This window comes from Zalophus californianus, chromosome 7 (assembly GCF_009762305.2).
Source record: "Zalophus californianus isolate mZalCal1 chromosome 7, mZalCal1.pri.v2, whole genome shotgun sequence".
Lineage (NCBI taxonomy): Eukaryota > Metazoa > Chordata > Mammalia > Carnivora > Otariidae > Zalophus > Zalophus californianus.
Window position 1 is genome coordinate 60,646,709 of NC_045601.1, and position 25,241 is coordinate 60,671,949.

General features: G+C 34.5%; 1 protein-coding gene across 3 annotated transcripts; it reads left to right on the forward strand.

Moving 5' to 3' along the window:
- The first annotated feature begins 52 nt into the window (after window positions 1–52).
- CCNC (cyclin C) lies at window positions 53–24,678 on the forward strand. Of its 3 annotated transcripts, XM_027601789.1 has the most exons (13): window positions 217–344; window positions 1,763–1,924; window positions 5,219–5,325; window positions 6,194–6,278; window positions 6,443–6,512; window positions 9,603–9,654; window positions 15,570–15,625; window positions 16,758–16,793; window positions 17,472–17,563; window positions 18,171–18,238; window positions 20,534–20,613; window positions 21,894–22,012; window positions 23,467–24,678. In XM_027601789.1, the coding sequence occupies exons 5-13, from the start codon at window positions 6,474–6,476 to the stop codon at window positions 23,519–23,521; spliced, it is 597 nt and encodes a 198-aa protein (XP_027457590.1). In that variant the 5' UTR covers window positions 217–344; window positions 1,763–1,924; window positions 5,219–5,325; window positions 6,194–6,278; window positions 6,443–6,473; the 3' UTR covers window positions 23,522–24,678. The 3 variants fall into 3 exon arrangements, with proteins under 3 accessions (XP_027457588.1, XP_027457589.1, XP_027457590.1); XM_027601787.1 differs by lacking the exon at window positions 1,763–1,924 and having other exon boundaries at window positions 53–344; XM_027601788.1 differs by lacking the exons at window positions 1,763–1,924; window positions 23,467–24,678 and adding an exon at window positions 22,833–23,443 and having other exon boundaries at window positions 53–344.
- The last annotated feature ends 563 nt before the right edge of the window (window positions 24,679–25,241 follow it).

The window sequence follows — 25,241 nt, forward strand, 5'->3', positions numbered from 1 at the left end:
TCTCGACCGCCGGGAGCCTTCTGTGAGCCCTAGTTCTCGCCCCCTCAGTGCGCCCACAGGCTGTCTGCTCCCCGTCTGCTACCGCGGGGCGGGCCGGAACTTTTATCCACAGGAACGGGTTTACACTGTAGAGTGTTGCCGGCCGGCGTCAAGGAGAGTAGAGTGCCATCCTCTTCCTCTCACCGTAGCCGCCGCGGAGCGGAGCCGAGCAGATCAGATCCAGGAGCGCGGTTACCGGGCGGGCTGGGTCTATGGTCGCTCCGCGGGCCGCTCCGCCGGCTGGTGCTTTTTTATCAGGGCAAGCTGTGTTCCATGGCAGGGAACTTTTGGCAGAGCTCCCATTAGTAAGTGATCTTCCGTCTTCTCGCCGTTGGCTTGTTCTTGGGAGTCGGTGAGGACGGGGCCTGCGACTCCCTTTGGCCTGGATCCCGGCCCCTGTCCCAAGCGCCGCGGGGTCTCCCGGGGGCGGCAGCGGCCGGAAGCGGGATGCACTTTTCTCTGGCGACTCCCCTCTCCCCGCCCCCTGGCAGCGTTTCGGGGGTCGGGGGGAAAGATCTGTGAGCGGGGAAGGGCGGGGGCTAAGGAGGTTCGGTCTCCGAGGAAGGAAGGAGTTTAACTTCGGATTCCTGGATAAGCTAGGCCTGGAGGCGGGGTGGGGTGGGTTGGGGATGGGATGGGATGGGATGGATGGGATGGGATGGGCGCAGGTATGGGAAGTGTGGCACAGTTCCGGACTGTGAGGCCGGTTCTTCAGGACAGTTGGGGTTCGCTTTTGCTTGGGCTCTCTTCAGTTGTCGGCATTGTAGTCTTTTGTCATTGAACTTCTGTCTTGAGTGGATTTAATATTATTCCGAGGAGAGAGTCCAGAGTCAGTCTTGTTTCTTCTGTCTAACCGCTTCCTGCCATTACCTGATGCCTAGATGGAGTTGTATGTTGGTTAGGAATAGGGCAGGTGCTTTCAAAATTTATCCATTTCATTAGTCTGTGCCTTATATTTTAAGTATGTATTTTCCAGTGACTTTGCCGATTTCTTTAACCTATTTCATGAGTAAGTTTTTATTTTTATTAGTGACCATGGAAGAACTAGAGTAATATTAAAAATATTTTCCCCTAAATACATTCGTTTAGGCCGAAAGGTGGGTGATGGAACCAATTGAACTTTGACTAGACTTTCCGCTGTACGGTTGAAAGATGAACAGAACCTGATACTATTCTGTTTTAGTGTAAATATATCTTAATGCCAAGAGAGCATTAGTAATTGTAATTTAAATTTTGATTCTGTGAAGAAGATGGATTCCTATTCATTCTGTTTTTAGTCCTTTGTAAGAAAAGAAAAACAATGGATTTGGAAACCTATTTTCAGAAAAGCAGGCTTTCCTCTTGCTGTAAGTGATTCTGTGGAGATGAAATTCTATAGAAGCCTTACCTCTGATCATATTTTCATTTTGCCCTGTTTTGCTCACTAATATTTGCTTGGGCAAAATTAAAATACAGAAAATTTAGTGGACAAGGGGTAGTATTTTAATAAAGTTTGAGAGAAGGTGAAAGAATTGACAGCTGGCTGTTGGTTATCAGAAGTTAGAACCATTTTTCAACTTAAAAAAAAAAGATCCTACCTGCCTTTTGGTAAATGTTCTCATTATGCTTTCACTTATTGTTGGCATAATAACATTTATCAAAGGGGGAGCAGGATCTATAATATTTGTTTTTTCACTTTTGAAGTATAAAATTGTTACAATGTTAAATGTGCTTTTTTTGAAAGTGTCCTTCCCTCACAATTCAAATAATCCTGGAGGAAGGGGCCACTGAGATCTCTTGAGAATCATGAAGTGCTTTATCTGCAAAAGGTTGCAAGTGAGAAAGACAAGGCGATCAATTCTGGAAAAACAAATCAACAAAAAGATGACAAAAACCATCGTTTTAGGTGATTTTGGTAAAAGAGGAAAATTGACATGAACTCTTTATCATGGCTTGAAGATGCACATTTTAACATTTCTGAAATGAGCATGGCAATTTTTTTCTTAGCACATGAAATAATGGTGAATTTTACAAACAATGTAATCTTAATTTTTATGAGATTTGCTATGTATAAGTGTTCTTGGTTTATCTTCCATACTATGTGCTGTGAGGAAAAACTTAAATATTTGTGAAATTTATCTTTTTAAGAACTTTAAGTGACTGTGAGGATGAAATTAATGATAATTCCAGAACATAGTGAATCACAGCATTTTCTAGAAAGTGGAAGTAGAGCACAACACATTCTTTGACCTTACTGCAGTAAAAGTAGAAGGGCTCTAAATACTAGGTGGCTGACTGAATGAATTAATGAAGAGGTAACAAAAATGTACAAAATCAATTCTGGATATTTTATTGTATCAAAGAGGAAACTGAAAATACAATTACATAATATTAAGGAAATAAACTGATGAGATCAATATATATCCATACCTATGGGATGGAGCCAAAGCCACAGTTATAAACTAACATCCAGAATAACTGAGAAAAAAATAAAAATAAGTCAAAATAGTCTGAAAATATTAAACAGGAAACAGTGAAATAAATCCGGGGAGGGGGTAAAAAAAAAGACTTAATAAAGGTGACACTGATATTAACATAGTAAAAGGAAAAATAGTCAGAAATTATAAGAGCTGGTTCTTTGGAAGGAAAAATCCAAATAGACTAAACTGCTGCTAATTGAATCAAAGAAAAGAGGGATGATACAAAGATACAAAATTAGGAATGAGAAAAGTAAATAAATTCAGATGTACCTTTGGGTTATCTCCATGGTAATAAATTTGAAAGCCAAAACAAATTAAGAAGGTTACCAAAGAGCTACCCCTTAAAAAATGCTCTGGCCCACATTATTTCATGGGTAAATGTTTTCCCATTTTCAAGAGGATCTGCTACTGAAATTCCAGTTCACTCAGAAAGAAAGCTTTCCAGTTCTCTCTTTGAAGCTGCAAGAACACTGATAAAATCTAGCAAAGGTAGCACTAAAAACAGTCTGTTTTGAATACTGATACAAACATCATAAATTATTAGCAAGTAGAGTCTAACATTACATTAGAAATATAAAAAATGGTAGTGATTTTATTGTAGAAATATAGTCAGTATTAGGAAATCTGTTAATAAACAGTGAAGGCATCAAAAGACGTCTATTAAAATTCAACATCTATTTTTGACTAAAACAAATAGGATGCTTTCTTAACATGGTAAGCACCTCAAAGCATGAATAAGATATTGGTGAAATATTAGGAAAATAAGGGTGCCTGTTTAACACTGTTCTGAATTGCTACTCAATACAGTTAATAGAATGAGATACTAAAAATGACAAAATTGTCAGCCTGTAGAGATAAAATTAACTCGAAAATTCAGTTAATTGAAAAATTATTATAAATAATAAAGGTTTAGTAAAGTGACCAGTTACAAAACGTAAAAATGGAAAGCTTTCTTTTAAATGAATGATGGAAAAATATAATTACAAGTACTAATGGAAAATAAGAAATACACAAGAATAAACTAAAGAAATATGCAGGACCTGTAGGAAGAAAATTTTTTAAATTCTGTAGTAGAACATAAAGATTTTAATAAAGGGAGTTTGAATTCTAGCATTGTAATGATAGCATTTCTCTCTGTATTGATCTCTAAATTTAATGCAATTGGGACTTGACATAATACTTCTAAAGTTCAAGTCTTAGAATAATAATTGTAATAGAATATCGAGAAGTTTTTCTAAAGAATAGTAATCAGCAAGGGGGATATTTTCCATACCAGATTTTAATAATTTAATCTTAATGTTTTAAAATAACGTGGCATAGGAATAAGAAAAATTGAAAGAAAAAAGCCTTAAGTGTATTAGAAAATATAGGTGATTTTTTTTTTTTAATCATTTTGTGTCAGGGAAGGCCTTCCCATTTGTGACCAGCATAAAATCAAAGTAAAATATGGGTTGGTTTTAATAAGTGATTCATATTTCTGTGTTACAAATAAGTAAATATTAAGAGATCATCTAAACTCAGGAAATGTTTGCAGTTTATTTGACAAATGATTTATTATCCATAGTACACAAATTATTGAAAAGAATCTCTTAATTGTGAAAAAGACCATCCTATTAGAAAAATTGTCATTAAAATTAGTGTTCAAAAGAAGAACTGTATTTGACCAGTAAGGCATGGGAAAATGTTTAACCTCAGAAGTAAACTAAAAAACAAAACCCCTAAAACAGTAAGATACTACTTTGCCTTTAAGTTGTAAAGTATTTAAAAGATTGGCAGTAACCCATAGGGGGTTTAAATATTTTAAAACACTCTCATGTACTGTTAATAGGAATGGAAATTGGTGTGACGAATGGAATACAAACTGACAATGTAAAACAGTTATCAGCAAAACCAACCAATCGCTTCTTTTTCTAGGAAATTATTTTAAATATATTATTAACCAAATACGCAAGGGTGAATTACAAAGCTATTCATTAAAGCATTATTTTTAATAGTGAAAAATTATAAGCTACATGCCTATTAATAGGAATTAACTAAGTAACAATCCATCCATAATGCTGTGAAGCAGTTTAAAGGTATGCTGAATAACAAATTTGTTGACATAGAAAGACTTCCAGAACATAATGAGTGACAAAAGCAAGTTGCAGAATAGTTTTTTGGGTCATTTCAGTTTCATATCTCTGGTTAAAAATAGTAGACTTGACTAGGCGGGTGGAGGAGGCTATTAGTGTAATAAATTCTGAAGCAGATTTTAACATGAGTGGAATTTGTGAAGTAGAGAAATTAAATACTGCAGTTACTCATGAACAACTGAGAAAAGATAATTCAAATCTAAGGCATCATCATTTGATGCCAAATAACTATACTATTATTTTATGTATCACTAGGGAAAAATAAACATGCTGTAGATTAAAAGCTTAAGGCATCACTGATTGTAAGATCTTTCTTGATATCAGAGTCTTAAAACCAATGAAATAAAATAAATTAGAGAGAGAACAAAAAAGAGACAAAATTAGAGTGGAATTTTTTTTCAGGGCATATTTACATTCATTAGTGAGATAATTCTCAGTTTCAAGAAATGTGAAAAATACTATCTTCCAAGGTTACTTCTTGCACTTTATATTTCTCGGAATGTTCATAACTTGTTCAGTCTTAGTATATTTTTTGTGACTTTGTTAGTTGATTTTCTGTAACATGTCTTAACATTTTCATTCTTCTAGTTTACAATGGATTTTGGATAAACAAGATCTGTTGAAGGAACGCCAGAAGGACTTAAAGTTTCTCTCAGAAGAAGAGTATTGGAAATTACAGATATTTTTTACAAATGGTAAACTTTAAAAAAATTGACTGAAATGGTACAGTTGGTTACCTCTGAATTAAAACTTTTGAATAGTAATTTGTGATAAGCTGTTTTAGTCCCTACTTAATATTTTTATTCATGTATTCTTTTTATAACTTATATTCATTTATCTTTATAAGTGATCTAAATAGTCTTTTGTGAATCTTACATTGCAGAGACACTCAAGACAGTTTCAAAGTGTTCATTAATCTCCCTAAGCCTTTATAATGTGTTATTAAACCCAGTTTAAGATTGACTAAAGCAAGTATTTTGAAGATAAATGGACTCTTTGGGCTGACATCCTATTGATCATTCTTATCTTACAACTTTGCTTAGATGATTTAGAGGCAAAAGATCCTTGCTGTCCCACATGGTAGCTTTGTTACATGATCTTTCTAACCTTCAGTTCACTCTTCTGCAAACCTACCTCTCTCTCTTGTTTGGAGAATTCATTATGGACTTTTTAATAAACTTTATAAAGTGGAAGTTGTAGTGAGTTTGATTACTGTCTAATATTTTCTTTTTATAGTTATTCTAAAGATAATAAAAAAAACATTGAAAATACTTAGAAGGTAGAGGAAAATGCCTATCATTCAACCTTCTTAATATAAGAATAGTGTTTGCTATGGGACACTTTCTATTTTTATTGTTGTTAATGCATACCTATATTTTTTTTAACAGATTTGCAAATCCTAGTCCTAGCTCAGTGTGATCCAAGTAGAGCTTTATAGCATATGTAGGTTTTTCTCTTTGTTAAAAATTAATACAGTCATGATTTAACCACATGAAAGTTATTTTCAATGTCAATATTATAAAGATACCAGAAGAACATTTAAAACTATTATTTTTCTTTTAGTTATTCAGGCATTAGGTGAACATCTTAAATTAAGACAACAAGTTATTGCCACTGCTACAGTCTATTTCAAGAGATTCTATGCCAGGTAGGACTTTTATTTTGGGATTATGTTACACCTATTTGAAACTCTTATGTAATGTTGATGAACCTTAGTATAAATGAATCATGTGTTTGCCATAGAGTTATCTTGGTTTTTTCCCCAATGTTTTCTATATGAATGACATTTAACTTTGTTTTATCATATTTTAGGTATTCTCTGAAAAGTATAGATCCTGTATTAATGGCTCCTACATGTGTGTTTTTGGCATCCAAAGTAGAGGTATGAAATAGTTTTCTGTTTTTCATTGAAGTATAGTCAATGTACATTGGTTAATCTGCCCTAGTTTTCATATTACCTATATAAAAATAGTGACAGATGGTGATTTATGCAAAATAATGAAATTCATACAAAAATCAAAGATATAAATGTCTTTATACATTCATTTAACAAACACTTATGTAGCATTTACTGTATGCCAAGTGCTATTCTAAGTTCTTTTACAACTATAACTGACTCATAATATGACTTATAATCCTCATAACAAACAATGGGGTGTATGGTAGTAATATCCTCATTTCATAAAGGAGGAAACTGAGGTACATAGAGATTAAGAAACTTGCTTGAGATCATAGAGCTGGTAAGTGGCAGAGCCTGGGAGTCTGGCTACTAATTCCATGCCTTTAACTGCTTTGTTCTAGGTCCTCAAAGACATTTACTGCTTGGCACTAAGTAGTATTCCATAAGTGCCACAGCTTCTCTACTATAACCTGAATTATAGTACCTCCTCTTGTGTCCCTCCTTCTCCATATGCATCCTATGCCCTACTGTCTTCCCTCCCTGCTTCCTGATAATGGCTGCCTGCCAAACCATAGGGAAAGCAAGGATTGAGTGTGGCTCTAGTCAGTTAGATTCTGATGAGGAATTGTTAGGGTAGAGAAACTAGGTGAGGGAGAGAAGAGAGATGGGAACTTGGAGCTGAGACTAAATCTCTGCTCACATTTTCCTTTTCAGTATTTTTGAGAGAGTGCAGCTAAAATCCAGACAGTAATAGGAGATATTGACTAATGTTCATGATCATATATGCAGTCTTTAAAGTTCTGAACCCTTTGTATTATGTTTCTTAGATGTCTTTAGAATCGTAATTGTATTCTTGAAAATTGAATGTAATTTAAACCCAATAGGTTTATATTCCTTTTGGTAGTCAATTTTGATTTAGTTTTGTTTTAGTCATTATTTAGGATTATTTAAGACGTCTTTCCTAATTATTACCTAAAGTAATGAGAGTTGACCCTATTAGAAATAATATTAAGACAGACTTTCTAGAGGTTTGTGGTTTTCCGATTATAAGTGGTAGCTTAGAGGGACAGAACCAGCCCTGTTATTACTAAGTTCTTTTGTGGGAAAAGGAAGTGTTTATAAAAAGCCCATATTATGGGGCACCTGGGTGGCTCAGTCATTAAGCGTCTGCCTTCGGCTCAGGTCATGATCCCAGGGTCCTGGGATTGAGTCCCACATCAGGCTCCCTACTCAGGGGGAAGCCTGCTTCTCCCTCTCCCACGCTCCCTGCTTGTGTTCCCTCTCTCGCTGTCTCTCTCTCTGTTAAAAAATAAAAAATCTTTAAAAATAAATAAAAAATAAAAAACCCATATTATGGGGTGGTTTTTCCAAATATTACCATGTAATTTGATGTATCTGAAACACAACCAGTATGGAAAATCTAGATAAAATCTTTATAAATTTCTACTCTTAAAGATGAATTTGGGGATTTTAATTTGTTTTGTTTGTTAAATGTCTTTTGTTACGTGATTTACTGAGTGAAAGTTTTCACTCTGAGAATTTTGAATAAAGAATTCCTGGGTTGGGATGCCTGGCTGGCTCTAGTTGGTAGAGTGTATGACTCTTGATCTCAGGGTCATGAGTTCGAGCCCCACATTGGGTGGAGAGGATACTTAAAAAAAAAAAAATTATTCCTGAAAAAAAAAATGTATCCCTTTATATTTGGTTATAGCGTTATTGTTTTTAATTGTTAACTGTGACCAGATCTTTCTGTGTTTTGTCCAGTTGTGTGGGAATTATATAGAAATGACTTTTAAGATGTCTGAGGCATTTACTTTTTAGTTTCAGTTACTATGGTTTGAGGTTTAAATATAAACATATATACACACATACATACCTTCCCCACCCCCCAAAATAAGGATATAGGTTGAAGGTATTTATATAGATTAGGACTAGGTTTAGTTTCACTTCTTTTGTTGAATAAGGAACTGATTCTTGATTTTTCTGTTTTAAAATGAAGTGAAGGTTTTAGTAATCTTATGAGGTTAATCAAATTAAATGAGACAATATGTAAGGTGGATCACCTCATAAATTTTAGTTATTTTTACAATGGTGGCATATTAAATTCAAAGAGGAAATGGGAACTGACATTAAGAGTCTTGGGGCACCCGGGTGGCTCAGTTGGCTAAGTGTCCGACTGTTGATTTCGGCTCAGGTCATGATCTCCAAGTCGAGGGATGGAGCTCCGCATTGGGTTTCCTGCTCATCACACAGTCTGCTTAGGATTCTGTCCCTCTCCCTCTGCCATGCCCCCCACCCCCATCCCCTCTTGCTCGCTCGCTCTCTCTCAAAAAAGGGAAAAAAAAGCTTGCTTTATGGTAAGGCTGAAATTATTTAAAAAAAAAAAAAGTCTTATGGGGCACCTGGGTAGCTCAGTCAGTTAAGTGTCTGACTCTTGATCTCAGCTCAGGTCTTGCTCTCAGAGTTGTGAATTCAAGCCCCGTCTTGGGTTCCACACTGGGCATGGGTAGAGCCTACTTTAAAAAAAAAAAGAAAAAGAAAAGGAAGTTTTTATAATATATCATTCTATCATTCTTGTCTTCCTCTTCCAAATAGAATAATAGTTTCTATGGTCTTTTAAATTCTTTTGGTGATACTGAAGTTTATCTTTAGAGATTCAACTGTTTTATTACTAAATAGCATGAAATACCTGTTCATTAGTCCAGGTTCAGTTGAATAGGAAGGATACTTAATATTTTTATTGCAGTTAAGTGTAGAATATAAAAAATCTTTTTGGAAACTAATTGGGGTGCAGAAAACTGGCACTGTTGCTTTAGGGCTTGGTTTCTAATTTGGTATCTCTCGATGATGTTAAATGACAAAATTATTTAAACATTTGTCTTATTGCAGCCATTTTAAGGAAAAGTAATACGTTTAGAGATTTAAATACTTCACGCTTCAAGTAGGTAGAAGATGAAAACCAGACTATAAACATGGGGGGACATAGGAATTGCTTTGCTTTGAATAGACCCAGATACCCTTAGGTTCATTGGGTTACTATGTACCTGATCTCATCTACCTTTATTTCTCTAGGAATTTGGAGTAGTCTCAAATACAAGATTGATTTCTGCTGCTACTTCTGTATGTAAGTGCAAAAAGTATATCCTGCTTTAAGGATGTAATTCTTTAAAAAAGCTCTATAGGACCTTAATGTTTTTTAGTTTATGAGACCTGTGAAATATTGGTTGGGTTTATTAAATCTCCTGTGGTCACATTTATGGGTAGTGTATTTGGCTAAAAATAAAGTTAAAATACAAAAATTTTGAAAACCACTTAAGAATATTATGTCCAAGACATTACATTTAATATCAAAAATGAATAGTAACTATTGTCCAAAAACATCAACTCAGTGGCTCTTAAATAATAAGGGTAAAGAAAAAACTTATTTTCCAGTTTTATTGTATTTTTTTTTTTGCTTCATAATGACTAGCCATTGGGTCATTCTTGTGGGTAAACTTTGTTTAGTAATTGTAGTTTATGTATTTGATAGGAATTATGTATTTTGCCTCCATATTGAAAAACAGTGCAGGAAAAAAAATGCTGACTACAGTAGTCAGCCTCAATTCTGTCTGAGCAATAGCTATATAACCTTGAGCAGATTCCTTTACTTTTTGGCTTTAGTTCTTTTTCCAAAAAGATGGGGTTTAGCTGCCTTGGAGTCATGACATTAAAGGAAATAACACTGTAGACTAGTGATTGTAAAATATTGTGTACAAGGTATTAACATTATGCTATGCTCCATCTTCATAGGTTAAGCACAAAGCCAGCACCTAACAAAAGATGAAAGATAATGCGGAATTTTTTTTTTTTTTTTTTTTTTTTTTACTTATCTTGCACAGAAGAGGCAGAAGGTTTTTGTGTTTTTAGGTTTGTGAACCAGACTAATTTTCATATTTTTGGGTCATTCCCTTTTCTGAGAAGAGTTTAATAACCTAATTCCGTCTTTTCCATGCCATATTTTACTCTTCTAAGAATAGCAGAGTAGAACCAGCTTTTCCATAGAATTTAATATAGCAGATATATCGTATTGATAAGTATTGGATTGCCGTCTGGAAAATTGAATTATTAAAAATTCAAAAACAACTGGAAGGAAATCCACCAGAATGTTAGCAGTGCTCATCTGTTAGTAGTGGATTCTAGATGCCTTATTTTCTTCTTATGTCATTTTTTTATTTTCCAAATTTTTTAGAAGGTGTATATTTTTAAAAATGTAAAATACTGGGGCACCTGGGTGACTGAGTCGGTTAAACATCCATCTCTTGATTTCAGCCCAGGGTCCTGAGATGAAGGGTCTCAGGGTCCTGAGATCAAGCCCTGCATCGGGCTCTGTGCTGAATGTGTAGCCTGCTTGAGATTCTCTCTTTCTCTCCTCCTGCCCCTCCCCCTGCTCACATGTGTGTGTTCTCTCTCTCTCTCTCAAAAAAAAAAAGTAAAATACCTATTACTAAGGTTTATTTTTCATGCAAAGCCATAAAGATATATTCATAATAGTATTTGGTTACCAATGAAGAGGAAATTGTTATAGTAGAATATTTTTGTTTATTTCATAGATGTTAATAGTGTATTATATAGGCTCATGCAGCTTAGGTTTCAAATTTCAGCTCCCTTGCTTTCTGTGTGGCAGATCAGGCAAAATATAATCTGTGTCTCAGTTTCTCATCTTGCAGATGAGGATTAATAATATTTATGTCAAAGGGTTTTTGTGAGGATCAAATGAGTTAATATCAGTAAAGCTCTTAGAACAGTGTCTTGGTCAGTGTCTTAGTTCGCTAGGCCTGCCATAAAAAGTGATAGAGACTAAGTGGTTTAAACAAAATTATTTTCTTACAGTCTGGAAGCTGAAGTCCAAGATTAAGGTGTCAACAAATTAGTTTCTCCTGAGGCTTCTCTTCCTGGTTTTCAGAGGACCACCTTTTTGCTGTGTCCTCACATGGTCCTTTCTCTGTGGGTGTGTACCCTTAGTGTTTCTTCCTCTTTTAGGGACACCAGTCCTATAGAATTTGTGCCCCACCCTATGGCCACATTTAACCATAAGTACCTCTTAATTACCTGTCTCCAAATCAGTCACATTGGGGTTTAGGTCTTCAACATTGGAATTTGGCAGGGTCGGGGCAGAGAGCGTGGTTCAGTCCATAATACTCAGTAAACCTCAGTGCCTGCTCATCATCATCAATAACAGCATTGTTCTCACTGGAAACACCATATTGGATGCAGTCGTGGATACAAAGATAAATACAAGGAATTTAAGGACAAGAACATAAGACATATATATACAAATAATACAACAGAAGAAATAAGTGGCATAAGAGAATTAGAGAATGCAGTAAATGTTTTGAGTGGTAAAAGGTTATTTGTTAGATGAATCCAGAAAGGCTTAAATTGAATTTGGTAAAGAAAGATAGACTTTGAGCCTGGGAAATGTAGGGGAAAGATAGTCTAGGAGCATCAAACAGTTTGGTCAAAAATAGAGAGACTAATGAATTACATTCAGTGAATGGTCAGTAAGGAAATAGCTGGAAAAAGTCCTAGAGGGCCTTCAGTGAAGAATCTGTAGTTTGTTCTGTTGATGATGGTGGTACATTTGAAGGCTTTATTTCTCAACATGAGGATGATGCTAGAATTGTGTGTTAGGAAGGTGAATCTGGCAGAATAACGTAAGGTGAATTGGAGGAGAATGTGAGTTGAGGTAGACAGATTTTAAAGTTTTTCATATGCTACAACATGGATGAACCTTGGGGTGCCTGGCTGGCTCAGTCAGAGAGCATATGACTCTTGATCTCAAGGTTGTAAGTTCGATCCCCACATTGGATGTAGAGATTACTTAAAAATGAGGGTCTACAAACAATGACATCGCAGTAGCAGTGAGTTTTCCTAGTGCCCAGATCTTTGTTTCTAATACCATTCTCCAATAATAAGGAACTAGGTCTCTTTGGAGAAGTGACTGGGACAGGAAATATGCGAGATAGACCTGGAGCATAGTGCCAATAAGTAAGGAAATGCTGAAAAAAAAAAAAAAAACACCTACCTTAATGGGGATATGTCAAAGGGACATGTAACCCAACTGAAAGAGCTCTCAATGGCCAAAGCTAGAAGAATTTGTATAACAGCAACAACAACAAAAAAGTAGTATTGGATTATAACCCAAAGTATAAAAAAATATCCCTGAGTCCATACCGATATATATATAAATTACTGAATAAATGGGAGAGAAGAAACAAATCTCTAATACAGAAGAATTTCATATAATTTATGTAGCTAACTACACTCTCAAATAGGGAAAGCATAAATTTCCCCTTCTTAAGTATTCATTGTGCATAGTGATTTCCTTCTAATGTGTATATTATGAAAAGGGAAGGGGGACATAATTTTACAGTAGAGAAACCCAACAAACACTACCTCAGCCAGGTGATTATCAACAGTGATAAATAACTAGTAGTGTGTACCTTTCATGTGATATGATGAAATGGTGCTTTACTTCTCTCATCCTTCCTTCCAAAATCCCACAACCCCAGTCTAAACATTAAATAAACATCAGACAAATTCCAGTAGAGGGTCAAGCCACAGACTAATACTTGAAAAAAAATTTAGTACTCTTAAAAACTGTCAAAGTCATCAAAACATGGAAAGTCTGGAAAACTGTCACAGCCAAGTGGAATCTAAAGGAGACATGACAAGTAAATGTGAAGTGGTCTCCTGGATGAGAGCCTCGAACAGAAAAAGGACATTAGGAAAAAACTAAGGAGATCTGAATAAACTATGGACTTTAGTTAATAATAATGTATTTATATTGGTTCCTTAATTATAACAATGTACCATACTAATACCAGATGTTAATAACAAGGGAAAATGGGTGGGGGGTTGTTTTAGTCTGTTCCAGCTGCTCTAACAAAATACCATAGACTGGGTGGCTTAAACAATAGGCATTTATTTCTCACAGTTCTGGAAGCTGGAAAGTCCAAGATCAAACAAAGTGTCTGCCTTGATCAGTTCCATGATTGGCCATCTGTTTCCTGGCAAGCAGACAGCCGCCTTCTCATTGTGCTCTCATGTGGCAGAGGTTGCTCTTCCTCTTATAAGAACACTGGTCTGTCCTGGGGACCCCACTCTCATGACCCCCCTCAAACCTAACTAACTCCCTAAATTTGGAGGTGGCTCCAAATACCATCACACAGGGGTTGCGGCTTCAACATATGAATTTGGGGGGACACAAACATTCAGCCCATAGCAGGGAGTATATGGGAACTCTATTATCTTTTCCATTCTACAAATTTAAAAATGTTCTAAAAAATAGTCTACTTTTAAAAGCAGAGGAATATAATTTGGTAGAGGTGTTATGTGTTTTTGTTTTTAAGAGAAATTTGAGCATTTTAGTAAGTGATGGGACAGATTTATTGGAGGAGGAATGGTTAAGGGTGCAAAAAGAAGTATGAACTGTCAGTTGAGCAGATGAAAAATACACAAGTGATAGAGGTATCAGTAGAGAGGAGGGAAGTACTTTCCTCCCAAGTTAGAAAAGGATTAAAAGATAGAAAATCAAAATGCAGAGCAATTTTACCATGGAGTAGGAGAGAGGTTAACAGTATCAGGTAAATCTCAGAGAAAGTTAGGTGTCAAGGTCTCAGAGTTAGGGGTGCATATTTGTTTTATGTACAGAGATAATGTTACCTTGTTGATTAGTTACCATTACGTAAGTGCCTATTTTATTTGTACACTTTACATCTTGTTCACATCACAAGTATTTGTAAAACTCAGAAACCTTAATATTAGTATGTTTTCAAATAAAGGAGAAAGAAAAGGAAAGCTTAAGTATAAATTTCCTAATGTCAACTTTAAATGGTTTAGGTTTCAAATCTTGGCAGATATTATCTATCTAAATTAGTTGTTAGGTTCCTCTGCTTACAAAATAAAACTTTTTGAAAATAAAGTACATAGAGTAAATGAAAAAAAAAATTAAATCTCCGTGTGGTCTTAGGCTTTATGCAAATGGAAGGGATCACAGAACAGATCCTCTAGAACATCACTTGATTTAATGAAACACTGCATCATAATGACGTGAATACAATTTTCTCAAGTAGTAGTACTTAAAGGTGTACACTCATCATTTTGAAGAGAGAGAAGATTGATAGTTAACAGTTTTTTCATTTGTACTTACTGACAAAGAAGAATAGTAACTGTATGTATGTGTTTGTGTGTGGTATGAAAAAGTCTTAGAGAACTTTGCACATATATTTATGCTTTTATTAAAATACATCTTTTGATAAAGAGGTACCTATTATAGAAAGTACAGATAAGTAAAAATCCTTAAATCTCAGATGACCACTATTAACATTCTTTGGTTGTATTATCTTTTCAATTTTCATATATATATTTAGAAATATATACATATATATTTGAATACATACACAACTTGTGTTCCTTCTAAGCTAAATTACTGAGAAATAAAACCAATATCATTCTAGAGCTGGAAAGATTTTAGAGATGAAAAAAATCCAGGTGATTTTTTTTTTCCCCAACCCCTTGATTTTTTAAGCAGCAGAACTCTTTTTTAATACATTAAGTATATAATTAAAGCTCTCTAATTGTGATATAGATGGGGGCCTAGGAATTCCTGCCACTTAGTTCTTTCCCATGCCTGAAAACAAAAAAATCTGGGTCCCTAAGCATCTCTAAGAGCTCTTACTAAAAGTGATTTAACCCTGGGGCGCCTGGGTGGCTCAGTCCTTAAGCATCTGCCTTCGGCTCAGGTCATGGTCCCAGGGTCCTGGGATCGAGCCCCGCATCGGGCTCCCTGCTAGGCGGGAAGCCTGCTTCTCCCTCTCCCACTTTCCCTGCTTGTGTTCCTTCTCTCGCTGTGTCTCTCTCTGTCAAATAAATAAATAAAATCTTTAAAAAAAAAAGTGATTTAGCCCTTCCTCTAATATTCTACACTGTGTTAAAGAAATTTTGCTTTAATTTACTTTTCCATTTTCTTAGTTTAAGTCATTTTTTTGTTTTCTGCAGTAAAAACTAGATTTTCATATGCCTTTCCAAAGGAATTTCCTTATAGGATGAACCATGTAAGTATGTTGTATAAAATAAGACTACTTGTCAAAGCTGTATATAAACTAGCTCCATTTTATGTTAGAATAAACTGAATAGTTTCCTAGAAATGGTACTTTCAAATACTGAATACAAGAATATAAATTTTAATTCTAAATTAAAGCTAAACTGCTTCTACCTTTTTTTAAAATTTTTTATTGTTATGTTAATCACCATATATTACATCATTAGTTTTTGGTGCAGTGTTCCATGATTCATTGTTTGTTCATAACACCCAGTGCTCCATGCAGAACGTGCCCTCCTCAATACCCATCACCAGGCTAACCCATCCCCCTACCCTCCTCCCCTCTAGAACCCTCAGTTTGTTTTTCAGAGTCCATCATCTCTCATGGTTCGTCTAAATTGCTTCTACCTTTAAAAAAAAAAAAAAGTACTTAATAGCAATGGTTATCAACCCTGGGTGCCCATTAAATCACTTTGGGAACTTTTTAATAATGGTGATCTCGGGGCCTCTCCAGACCAACTAAAACAGAATTTTTAGGCTTGAGGCCTAGGGACTGGTATTTTCTAAAAGCTCCCAGGTGATACTAGTGTGTAGCTAGGGCTGGGAACTACTGTAATGGAACAGTATGAAAACCATATTTGAAACTTTACATTAATTTAGAATGTGAGTTTCTGTTAACATTTTTAATAGGCATGTCCTTTTTCTACCTTGTGAGGGATTTCATCATCCTGTATAAATTGTATATTTTTGTTTCATTTTCAGTATTCTTTCCTTTTATTGATTTGTAATATAAAAGTAACACAATAAGTGGAGATAATTGCATTTTTGCATTTGTTGAGTGAAAGTGTATTAGAAAATCTGAAGTTTACACAGGATATTTTAAATTAAAAAAGTAAGAATTATTATATGAGGCTGACTTTTCTATAAGGATTAAAATCCTTTATAGTCATAATTACATGTTTTGTATAATAGTAAAAATTAATTTTTATTGCACATGTTTATTCTGATAAACTACTGTATATTTTGATTCAAAAAATTTTAGTAAAAACTTGTGATACCTTACTATAATGTATAAATTGTTATGTTAGACTAAGACTCATCTAATTTGTTTCACATTGACATTTATAATCTTTTTTTTAAAACAGATATTAGAATGTGAATTCTATCTTTTAGAACTAATGGTAAGTATATTACTTCCTTGTGATTAATAGAGTAAAACTTTCAAATTTAGTGAAGTCAGAAATTCTTTAAAGAGATGATTTATAGGGAGGTGCATTTTAAAACCATCCAAATGATACATGATGGTGAAATCAGAGTACCTAGTAGCATCGTCATCACCTATATCCTCTGAGAAGCCTGTAAAATAATTTGTATGTCCCACTTAGGATGGGAAAATTTTTCTGTTCTATAGTAACTATAATAAAAGGATTACAAGCAAACCAGTCAGGACATGAAGCCACTGTAAATTATTTGCACAATTTGTGTATGTGTGTGGTGTTATTTAAAGATAGATTATGTCTTTGGCAGAATTCTGCTCCTCCAGTTGGGAATTACGGATTTATAGGCTAATAAGAGGTTTCAGTGTGTTGCAGATGTGACACTTTGAGTCTCTAAGGGAATGGATGCTGACTGACTGCCTACCGATTTACCAAGGTATATTCCAGAGAGAGCACTGCCTTCACTATTATAGTAGAGTTTAGGGCTGCCATACTGCTTGCTTAAGAGAATAAAAGGGAAGCAAGCATGAGTTAGAGAAATACATTTTGAAATACACAATTACAAATCAGTTGGGTAGTGATAAGTTTTTGTGTTGTAATAAATCTGTTTTTATACATACACATTTTTTAAACTGTTTCTAGGATTGTTGCTTGATAGTGTATCATCCTTATAGACCTTTGCTCCAGTATGTGCAGGACATGGGCCAAGAAGACATGTTGCTTCCCCTTGCATGGTAATTAGAACAGAAGTTATTCATAGTGTAACATGTTATTAGCTAGGAAGGTTGACAACTGAATATGAAGTTTAATATTTTTTAAAGTAATTAAACTAGTGCCCCAAGACATTGTATGTCGAGTGAAATATCTGCTTGTTGAATTTTAATTAACTATATTTATAAATGCTAAATTGATAAGGATCTTTATTTGATTAATATTTCCATTAAAATTTGATTCTTAAAAAAACAGTTTACATAAAAATCAAAACATTATCTTTCAAATAGAGTACTTTTTATTGGTATTCAACATACATATTAATTGTATAATTTCTGGTTTCTTCTGATTTTCTAATTTGAAAAATTGGAAAAATCCTTATTGTAATTTACTGTAAGGTTTTAAGTTTAAAATCTATTTAGCTGTAATTTTATCCATTAAAATATGCTTATTCATTGTCATTTTCATGTATCCATCTTTTTCCCTTGATGTTTTCACCTTTATATCTGTGCTTCAGTAATACAAAAGAAATGTTTACAAAGATGGGAAATCTGACCCTCTCTGGGGGGAAATGTACAATCATACAAGGTAGTTCTGATTTCAGTAATAATATGACTTATATTTCTGTAGGAGGATAGTGAATGATACCTACAGAACGGATCTTTGCCTACTGTATCCTCCTTTCATGATAGCTTTAGGTATGTAAGCATGGTATGCCTTTACTAGTTGAATTGTTATAAGCTTATTTAGGTCATCCCAAAAGAAATTTCACCCTATTATGCTTTACATTCTTATGGTTCATGAAGTAATAGACTAATCCTTGCATGTGAATTTGTAATAATATGAAATTCAACTTTCAGAAGTCAGAGTTATTGTCCCTCTCACCCCCTTCTTTTGTTAAGTTTTCGTTTTTTGTTTTTTCTAAGTCATTTAAAATAATTTTGACCAGTGTTTGAATAGAACGTTTTTGTTTAGGAGGAAAAGTTCAGAATTAAGCCTGCTAATATTACTTGTAAACTATATAGAATAACTGGGCCTGTTTTTTATTCCCTGAGCCCAGTTAAGTGCTCAGAGGTTCGGTAAAGGAGCCTCTGTAGTCAGTGCCTTGCTGGAGGGAGAAGTTAGCTACCATTTTATTTACCTGTGGAAGGTAGCGTAATGGGTTAGAACACAGGCTTTGGAATCAGATAGTCCTAGGTTTAAACTTTGCTTTCTTTATAATTGTGGGAAAAGTATTTAACCGTTCTGAGTTTGTTTCCTTAATTGTAAAATGTTGGGGATACTAACTCCATACAGAATTGTTGCAGATATTAAATGAGATGTCTTACAGAACAGCAGTAATGCCTGCCATATATTAAGCACTTATTAGTTTCTTTTCCCTTTCTTTTTCCTGTTGAGTTTCATGATTCTGTCCTCTTGATTTTCCCCCTACTCTTTTACCACCCAATTTCTGGATAAAATACACAACTTCTTTTAACCTGTGCATATCATTCTCTGCTCCCATTCTCACCTTTTTTTTTTAAGACTTGTCTTAGATATCACCTCTTTAGTGACACCCTTCCCATCCCCAAACTTCCTACATCACCTCAGTCCAGGTTTAGGATGTCTCCTCTAATTTACTCTGCGTATGCCTTGTTTTTTTCTTTTTAATTTTTTATTGTTATGTTAATCACCATACATTACATCATTAGTTCTTGATGTAGTGTTCCATGATTCATTGTTTGTCCATAACACCCAGTGCTCCACGCAGAATGTGTGTATGCCTTGTTAATGACATTTTCCACTGTACTTTAATTACCTGTTACTATAATTTCAGTTCTTTCGCCTCTCGTCCCTTCAGGGCCTACACCCTACTTTACAGCTTCAGTTGACTTGGGTCAACCAGTATGTCAGTTCACATTTGAGTCACTGTTTGCCTAGAATGTCATCCTTCACAAAATCACTTGGGTAACTAAAACAGGGAAAATAACTCTTAAGAAGCTGGTGTGGGCTCAAGGTAGCCAAGCTGCTGGTAGAAATTATATTAGGCAAAATTATGATGGAGATTGTTGTCTTTGGGTTCTTTTACTGTCTTTGTTAGTTTATATTGTGTGTAATGTGTATATAGTTGACCCTTGAGCAACATGGATTTGAATTGTGCAGGTCTACCTATATACAGGTTTTTTATAATACTGTAAATGTATCTTCTCTTCCTTATGCTTGTCTTAATATTTTTTCTCTAGCTTATTTTAAGAATACAGTATATAGTACATACACAAAATTTGTGTTAATCAATTATTTATCAGTCAGGCTTCCAGTCAAGAGTAGGTTATTAATAGTTAAGTTTTGGGGGAGTCAGAAGTTACCCACAGATTTTTTTAACTGCAGAGGGGTTTGGCGCCCCTGAGACTAATGTTGTTCAGAGAGCAACTGTAATTATACTGTATATAGTGCATTATTTTTTTTTTCTAAGCTCCATTTGATTATAACACTGAATTTGGTACTGGGGTGCCCAGTGTTCACCTGACTTCATCTTGGGCTAAAAACTTAAAGGCAACAGACTGCTTTTAATTGAAATATCAAAATATAATTAATTGTTGAAATTTATTAGCATATTATTGGCCTGTGTGTGTGTGTGTGTGTCAAACTGACTTCTGGGTGAATTTTGACCACTCCTTTGTGCCACTGTTGAGGATCATTTCCCTGATGTAGTTTCCTCATTGGATTTTTTCCTAACATGCCCTGACTCTCAGAGCAACTGTACCATCCTTAGTATACAGTGAGGAGCAGGAGATGTCCAGAACCTTAAGATAGTCTAGTAATTTTTGTGTCTGTATTATATTAAGTTGATGGGATGGTTATTGGTAACTGTTAGATGAATCTGTATAATTTTTAAAAAGAATATTGGAAAATGCACATGAAAATTTTAAGTGAAAATCTTATCTTTAGTTCTAAGTCCCTACATTTCACACTTGAGGTTAAACATGGCCCTTTTTCTCTCATTTTCTTTCCAGCTTGTCTACATGTAGCCTGTGTTGTACAGCAGAAAGATGCCAGACAGTGGTTTGCTGAGCTTTCTGTGGATATGGAGAAGGTATTCTTTTTTTTTTTTTTTTTAAGATTTTATTTATTTGAGAGAGAGGATGAGAGAGGGCACATGAGAGGGGAGGGTCAGAGGAAGAAGCAGACTCCCCTCTGAGCAGGGAGCCTGATGTGGGGCTCAATCTGGGGACTCCAGGATCACTACCTGAGCCGAAGGCAGTCGATTAAGCGTCTGACTCTTGATTTTGGCTCTCGTCATGATCTCAGGGTTGTGAGATCGAGCCCCATGTTGGGCTCTGCACTGGGTGTGGAACTTGCTTAAGATTCTCTCTCTCCCTCTTGCCCTTACTCCACTTGCACTCTGTTTCTCTCTCAAACAAAAATTTTAAAATTTAAAAAATATATTAAAAAATAAAATTCCCTTAGTAGAATATAAATTTGAACATTTTAAAGTTAATATGATGTTTACTTAACATGAGTCTAAAATCCTATGATGTCCACAAAGCTAAGAAGATTTTTGGTAAAAAAAAATATTAAGAAACATGTTTGGCGAGAAGAGTTGATGTTGACTATTTGGGTTATATTTCTCTTTTGGGTTTAGGCTTAAACAGAATGGTAAACTTTTGGTTTGCTGAGTTGCAAAGCTGCATCTAATTTCCAGGATTATTTTAAAAGCCACCTAGAGACCACTAAATACTACTATAAACTTTCATAACACAGCCTGTCTCCTGACAAAAGGCTTTTGCCCTTTTTTTTTTTTTTTTTTTACCTTTTCTGCTGAAGTGTTGATAGTATTAGATCCAATGTGAGGTCTACTCAGATGAGAAAGAGGGCTGATTTGAAAACTGGATATGACAGATTTATAGCTGCCAGGTTTTGAACACCTTAACTCATGTGTAGAGTAGTTAACAGAGAAACAAAACAATGTCTTTCATGCACCACCTCCCATTAAATTGTTTGAAACGGTTGGTATTAGAGGAGTGTACTCTGTAGTGGCCTACTCCTTCATGATTTAGACCTCTCTTCCCAGTACCTCACTGTTCTGTTTTGGTTTAGGATATTAGCAGATAGAAGGAAACCAACTGCAGAGATGGATAAGGATAGACAAAGTATACATGTTAAAAGATGAGAGGGTAGAAGGAGAAGCCTACAGAGCAGTGTGGTAAAAATACTGCTTTCAAGTTTATCAAGATTGTCTAATATAACCTGAATACTTAAGGACAGAGACTCTATCTTTACACTGTTTTCTGAGGATGTGTGTGATGTGTGTTCTTTATATACTAAATGTTGCTTGGTATTGCCACTGAGAACTTTTCAAATACTTACTTCTAGATTTTGGAAATAATCAGGGTTATTTTAAAACTATATGAGCAGTGGAAGAATTTTGATGAGAGAAAAGAGATGGCAACTATTCTTAGTAAGATGCCAAAACCAAAACCTCCTCCGAACAGGTACTTTGTAGACTTTAATTATTGATTTCATTTAATTATATATTTCATATACATTATCATATTTTTTCATAGATTGTGTTGTATTGTTTTCATGAAATTTCTTCCAAAACTTCATGATTTACATAATTTTAAAATCTGACTTGGTAGATTGACAGTGTCTCATTTTAAAAAATAACATTAATCTGATTATCTGTTAACTTTTCCTAATGCGATGGCAGGTCTCTTACAGGTATCCCTCAACATATGGCTATATACTGTACATAAATTTAAACAGAACAGAATTAGGCTAGTTCATCTGAAATTCAGGGATAAAGAATTCTATAGTATCCCATGTCAGTTTGACTCTGTGTGACCTCCCCCCAACACACACACTACTGGCTTTTATCCTCTTTTATAAATTTCAGTAGCAGTTTTCAAAAACTTAGGTGATTGATCTGATATTGTAAAGATAAATAATTTTAGCTTTTGAGCGACCTGAAGATCCATGGCACATAGTAACATAATTTTGCTAACTGTGAATCACTTGTGCTAAGAGGGTTTTCTTTGGTTGTTTTTTACAGAATCTTTTCATTTAGTTCAGTGGTTCCCAGCTCTCACTGTATATCAGATCATTTAGAGTAGGAAAAAAGGTCAGAAGGAAAATAAAAAAATGCTACCCATCTTAATGATCAAGAAAAATAATTAAATTATATAATATTAAGATAGATTTGTAGGTCTGGTAAGTTAATGTTACCGTTTGGAAAAAATTAATACTTGACTTATACAAGGAGCTGTTTAAGGCAGTCATTCAAACAGCTACCTTTGGATGCATTTTTTGCAGAAATTCCCTGAGTGATTCTCCACTAGTGGCAGGGCCTGAAGCTGCAAGATGATGATGGACAAGATAAGGCAATAATCCTATTGCCACAGTTACTGGTATTTTCAGTTTTAGTTATTTTTATTTTAAGTATTCAGCATTTTCCAGGAAATTGCCATTTTTCTTTCTGACTTATAAAAGTTTGCTGTATTTACATGTGATTTTATTATGCATTTGGACAGTAATTTTTTGGGAAGAACACTTCTTGATTTTCATATTTAGCAGGAATAAAATTTTATATGTAAGATTTAATTTTACAGGAAATTTGTGCAGAAGCTCTAATCTCTATGTTGAGTGATACCTGTAATGACAATGAAATCCCATACCCTTATTTAAATTTTTTGAGTGTATATGAACACTAACTTCCAGAATGCTTGTTATGTGTGAGAGCACCAAGTTACATAAGAATAAAAATATAAAACCAAATGTTAGTCTTCAGTATTTTAATTTTCCACATCTGTGTCTTACAATCAGGAATGCCTTTGTTTTGTAGAGTTGTACCACAGAGTAACTAACTTTAAAAATTAGTTGGCTTATTGGAGTATTGAAAATGAGTCTTTTAATTGGTATAAAATCTCTTTCTTCCCCACTTGAACAGTGAAGGAGAGCAGGGTCCAAATGGAAGTCAGAACTCTAGCTACAGCCAATCTTAAAACATTCCGAAGAATTCCATAGTGGACCAGTTGGGAAATAAACCATTGGACAGATTTCAGTTATGTCTTCAATGGAACACAAATGAAAATGAATAGCTTGTTTCTGTCAAGCATATTGGGAAGTGATTTTATTTTTGCAAAATAAGTTTTCCTTACCTAATTTGATTCTAGTACATAATTGATTAAAATCTCTTGATTATAAAAGCATGGAAAGGTTCTAAGGGAACCTACAGACAGACTTACATAGACATTTCAAAATTAATAGCTTTTGATTAGTATAATTTTTAATTTGGATAATAGAAATTGTAGCTTTTTATTAAGCCAGGAAACATGAAGCATAATTTGTTTAAAATTCTCTTTGGTCATTGAAGGACCAAAAAGGGACATAAAAAGTCAAATATATGAGGGGTTTTTTCCCTCCTTAAGTTAAACTTTAAAACTGTATTTAAGGAATCAAATCTTACAAAATCCTGGAAGATTTTGGTAATGATGTTGATAATTTCAGGGAAATTAATCAAGTACCTATTGATTTAAAAGTGTATTTTATTCAATAGTTTTAGTATCTTGCCATGGAAGATACTAGCCCAGCCTAGCAGAAAAGTGCAATATGTATAGCGTACTTTGACATTTTAAAAGTTATATTAATTCCATAACCATTTTGAAATGCTGGGCAAACTTTAAAAAAATCCTACATGATGTTATTTGTATTTGATTCACAGTTAATCAGGCATTTTGAAAGCTAATTGGATAAAATTTGGTGAGATTTTAATGTTAATTTTTACTGTGAGAAGTTTTTTATATGACATACACACCCTAGTTTATTTTTGTGTCTTAGTGTGGATTTACAAATTTACTACAGGTATCCTGAGCCAGGAACACAATCAGGTTTCAGGCCAGTTTGATACTGGCTATTCTTAATTCTCACGAGTGTAGGACTTTGGACTAAATGTTATGTCAGTGGGACTGTGCTGTCTGTGGAACTTAAAGTAATCATTTTCTTCAGATTTGAAGGAGAGTGATAAAATTTGGAGTCATAGGATATTGATGTACAATTTAAGGATTCAGTTTTTTAATAAATTGTGAACAATGGATTATTAAATTAAATGTTGACGTCCTAGTATAAAACTGCAAGAATAAAAAGTAAAGTTCTCCAGCTATATTGACTAGTGTCTTGAATTTATCTCTTTGAATCTGTCTTCTGTTTTCTGAGAGTCCTTCTTCTTTTAGATCAGTATTAAAGTCTTCTATAGTTTGTCAAGTGGGTAATTTCAAATGGCTTATAAACACAGTCCCGAGTTCTGCTTCCTAATGGAGAGGATTAGACAAGTTGGAAAGGAAGAATATGTGTAAAGTCAGTACCAATGAAAAATATAGGTCTTGTAGGCTTATAGGGCAAGATAAGAAATGAGGAACAAAGCTCTCCTCAGGTCTGAAAGAATTAAGATTGGGTTTGGGTTGGAAGAGCAGACTGTTTATATATCACAGTCATTGACTTGACCCTAATTTTTCGTTTATTTTAAAATTTTTATTTTGGAAAATTATGTTTCCAACCTTTTGTTATAGAAAATTTAAAACAAAAGATACAAGAGTAAATAAACTAGTGTAACGAATCCCTGTGTGTCATTACCCAGTTTCAACAGTGATCAGTTTATGGCCAATTTCATTTCATCTAAACTCACATCCACTTCCCATATAATATGCATATTATTTTGAAGCAAAT

What these genes read in the sequence shown, in the direction of transcription:
- CCNC (XM_027601787.1), top strand. Translation starts at nt 313, where the DNA reads ATGGCAGGGAACTTTTGGCAGAGCTCCCATTA. An exon ending in TTCAAGAGATTCTATGCCAG is followed by an intron (nt 6,279 to 6,442) that starts GTAGGACTTTTA and finishes ATCATATTTTAG; the next exon opens with GTATTCTCTGAAAAGTATAG. An exon ending in TCCTTTCATGATAGCTTTAG is followed by an intron (nt 18,239 to 20,533) that starts GTATGTAAGCAT and finishes TTTTCTTTCCAG; the next exon opens with CTTGTCTACATGTAGCCTGT.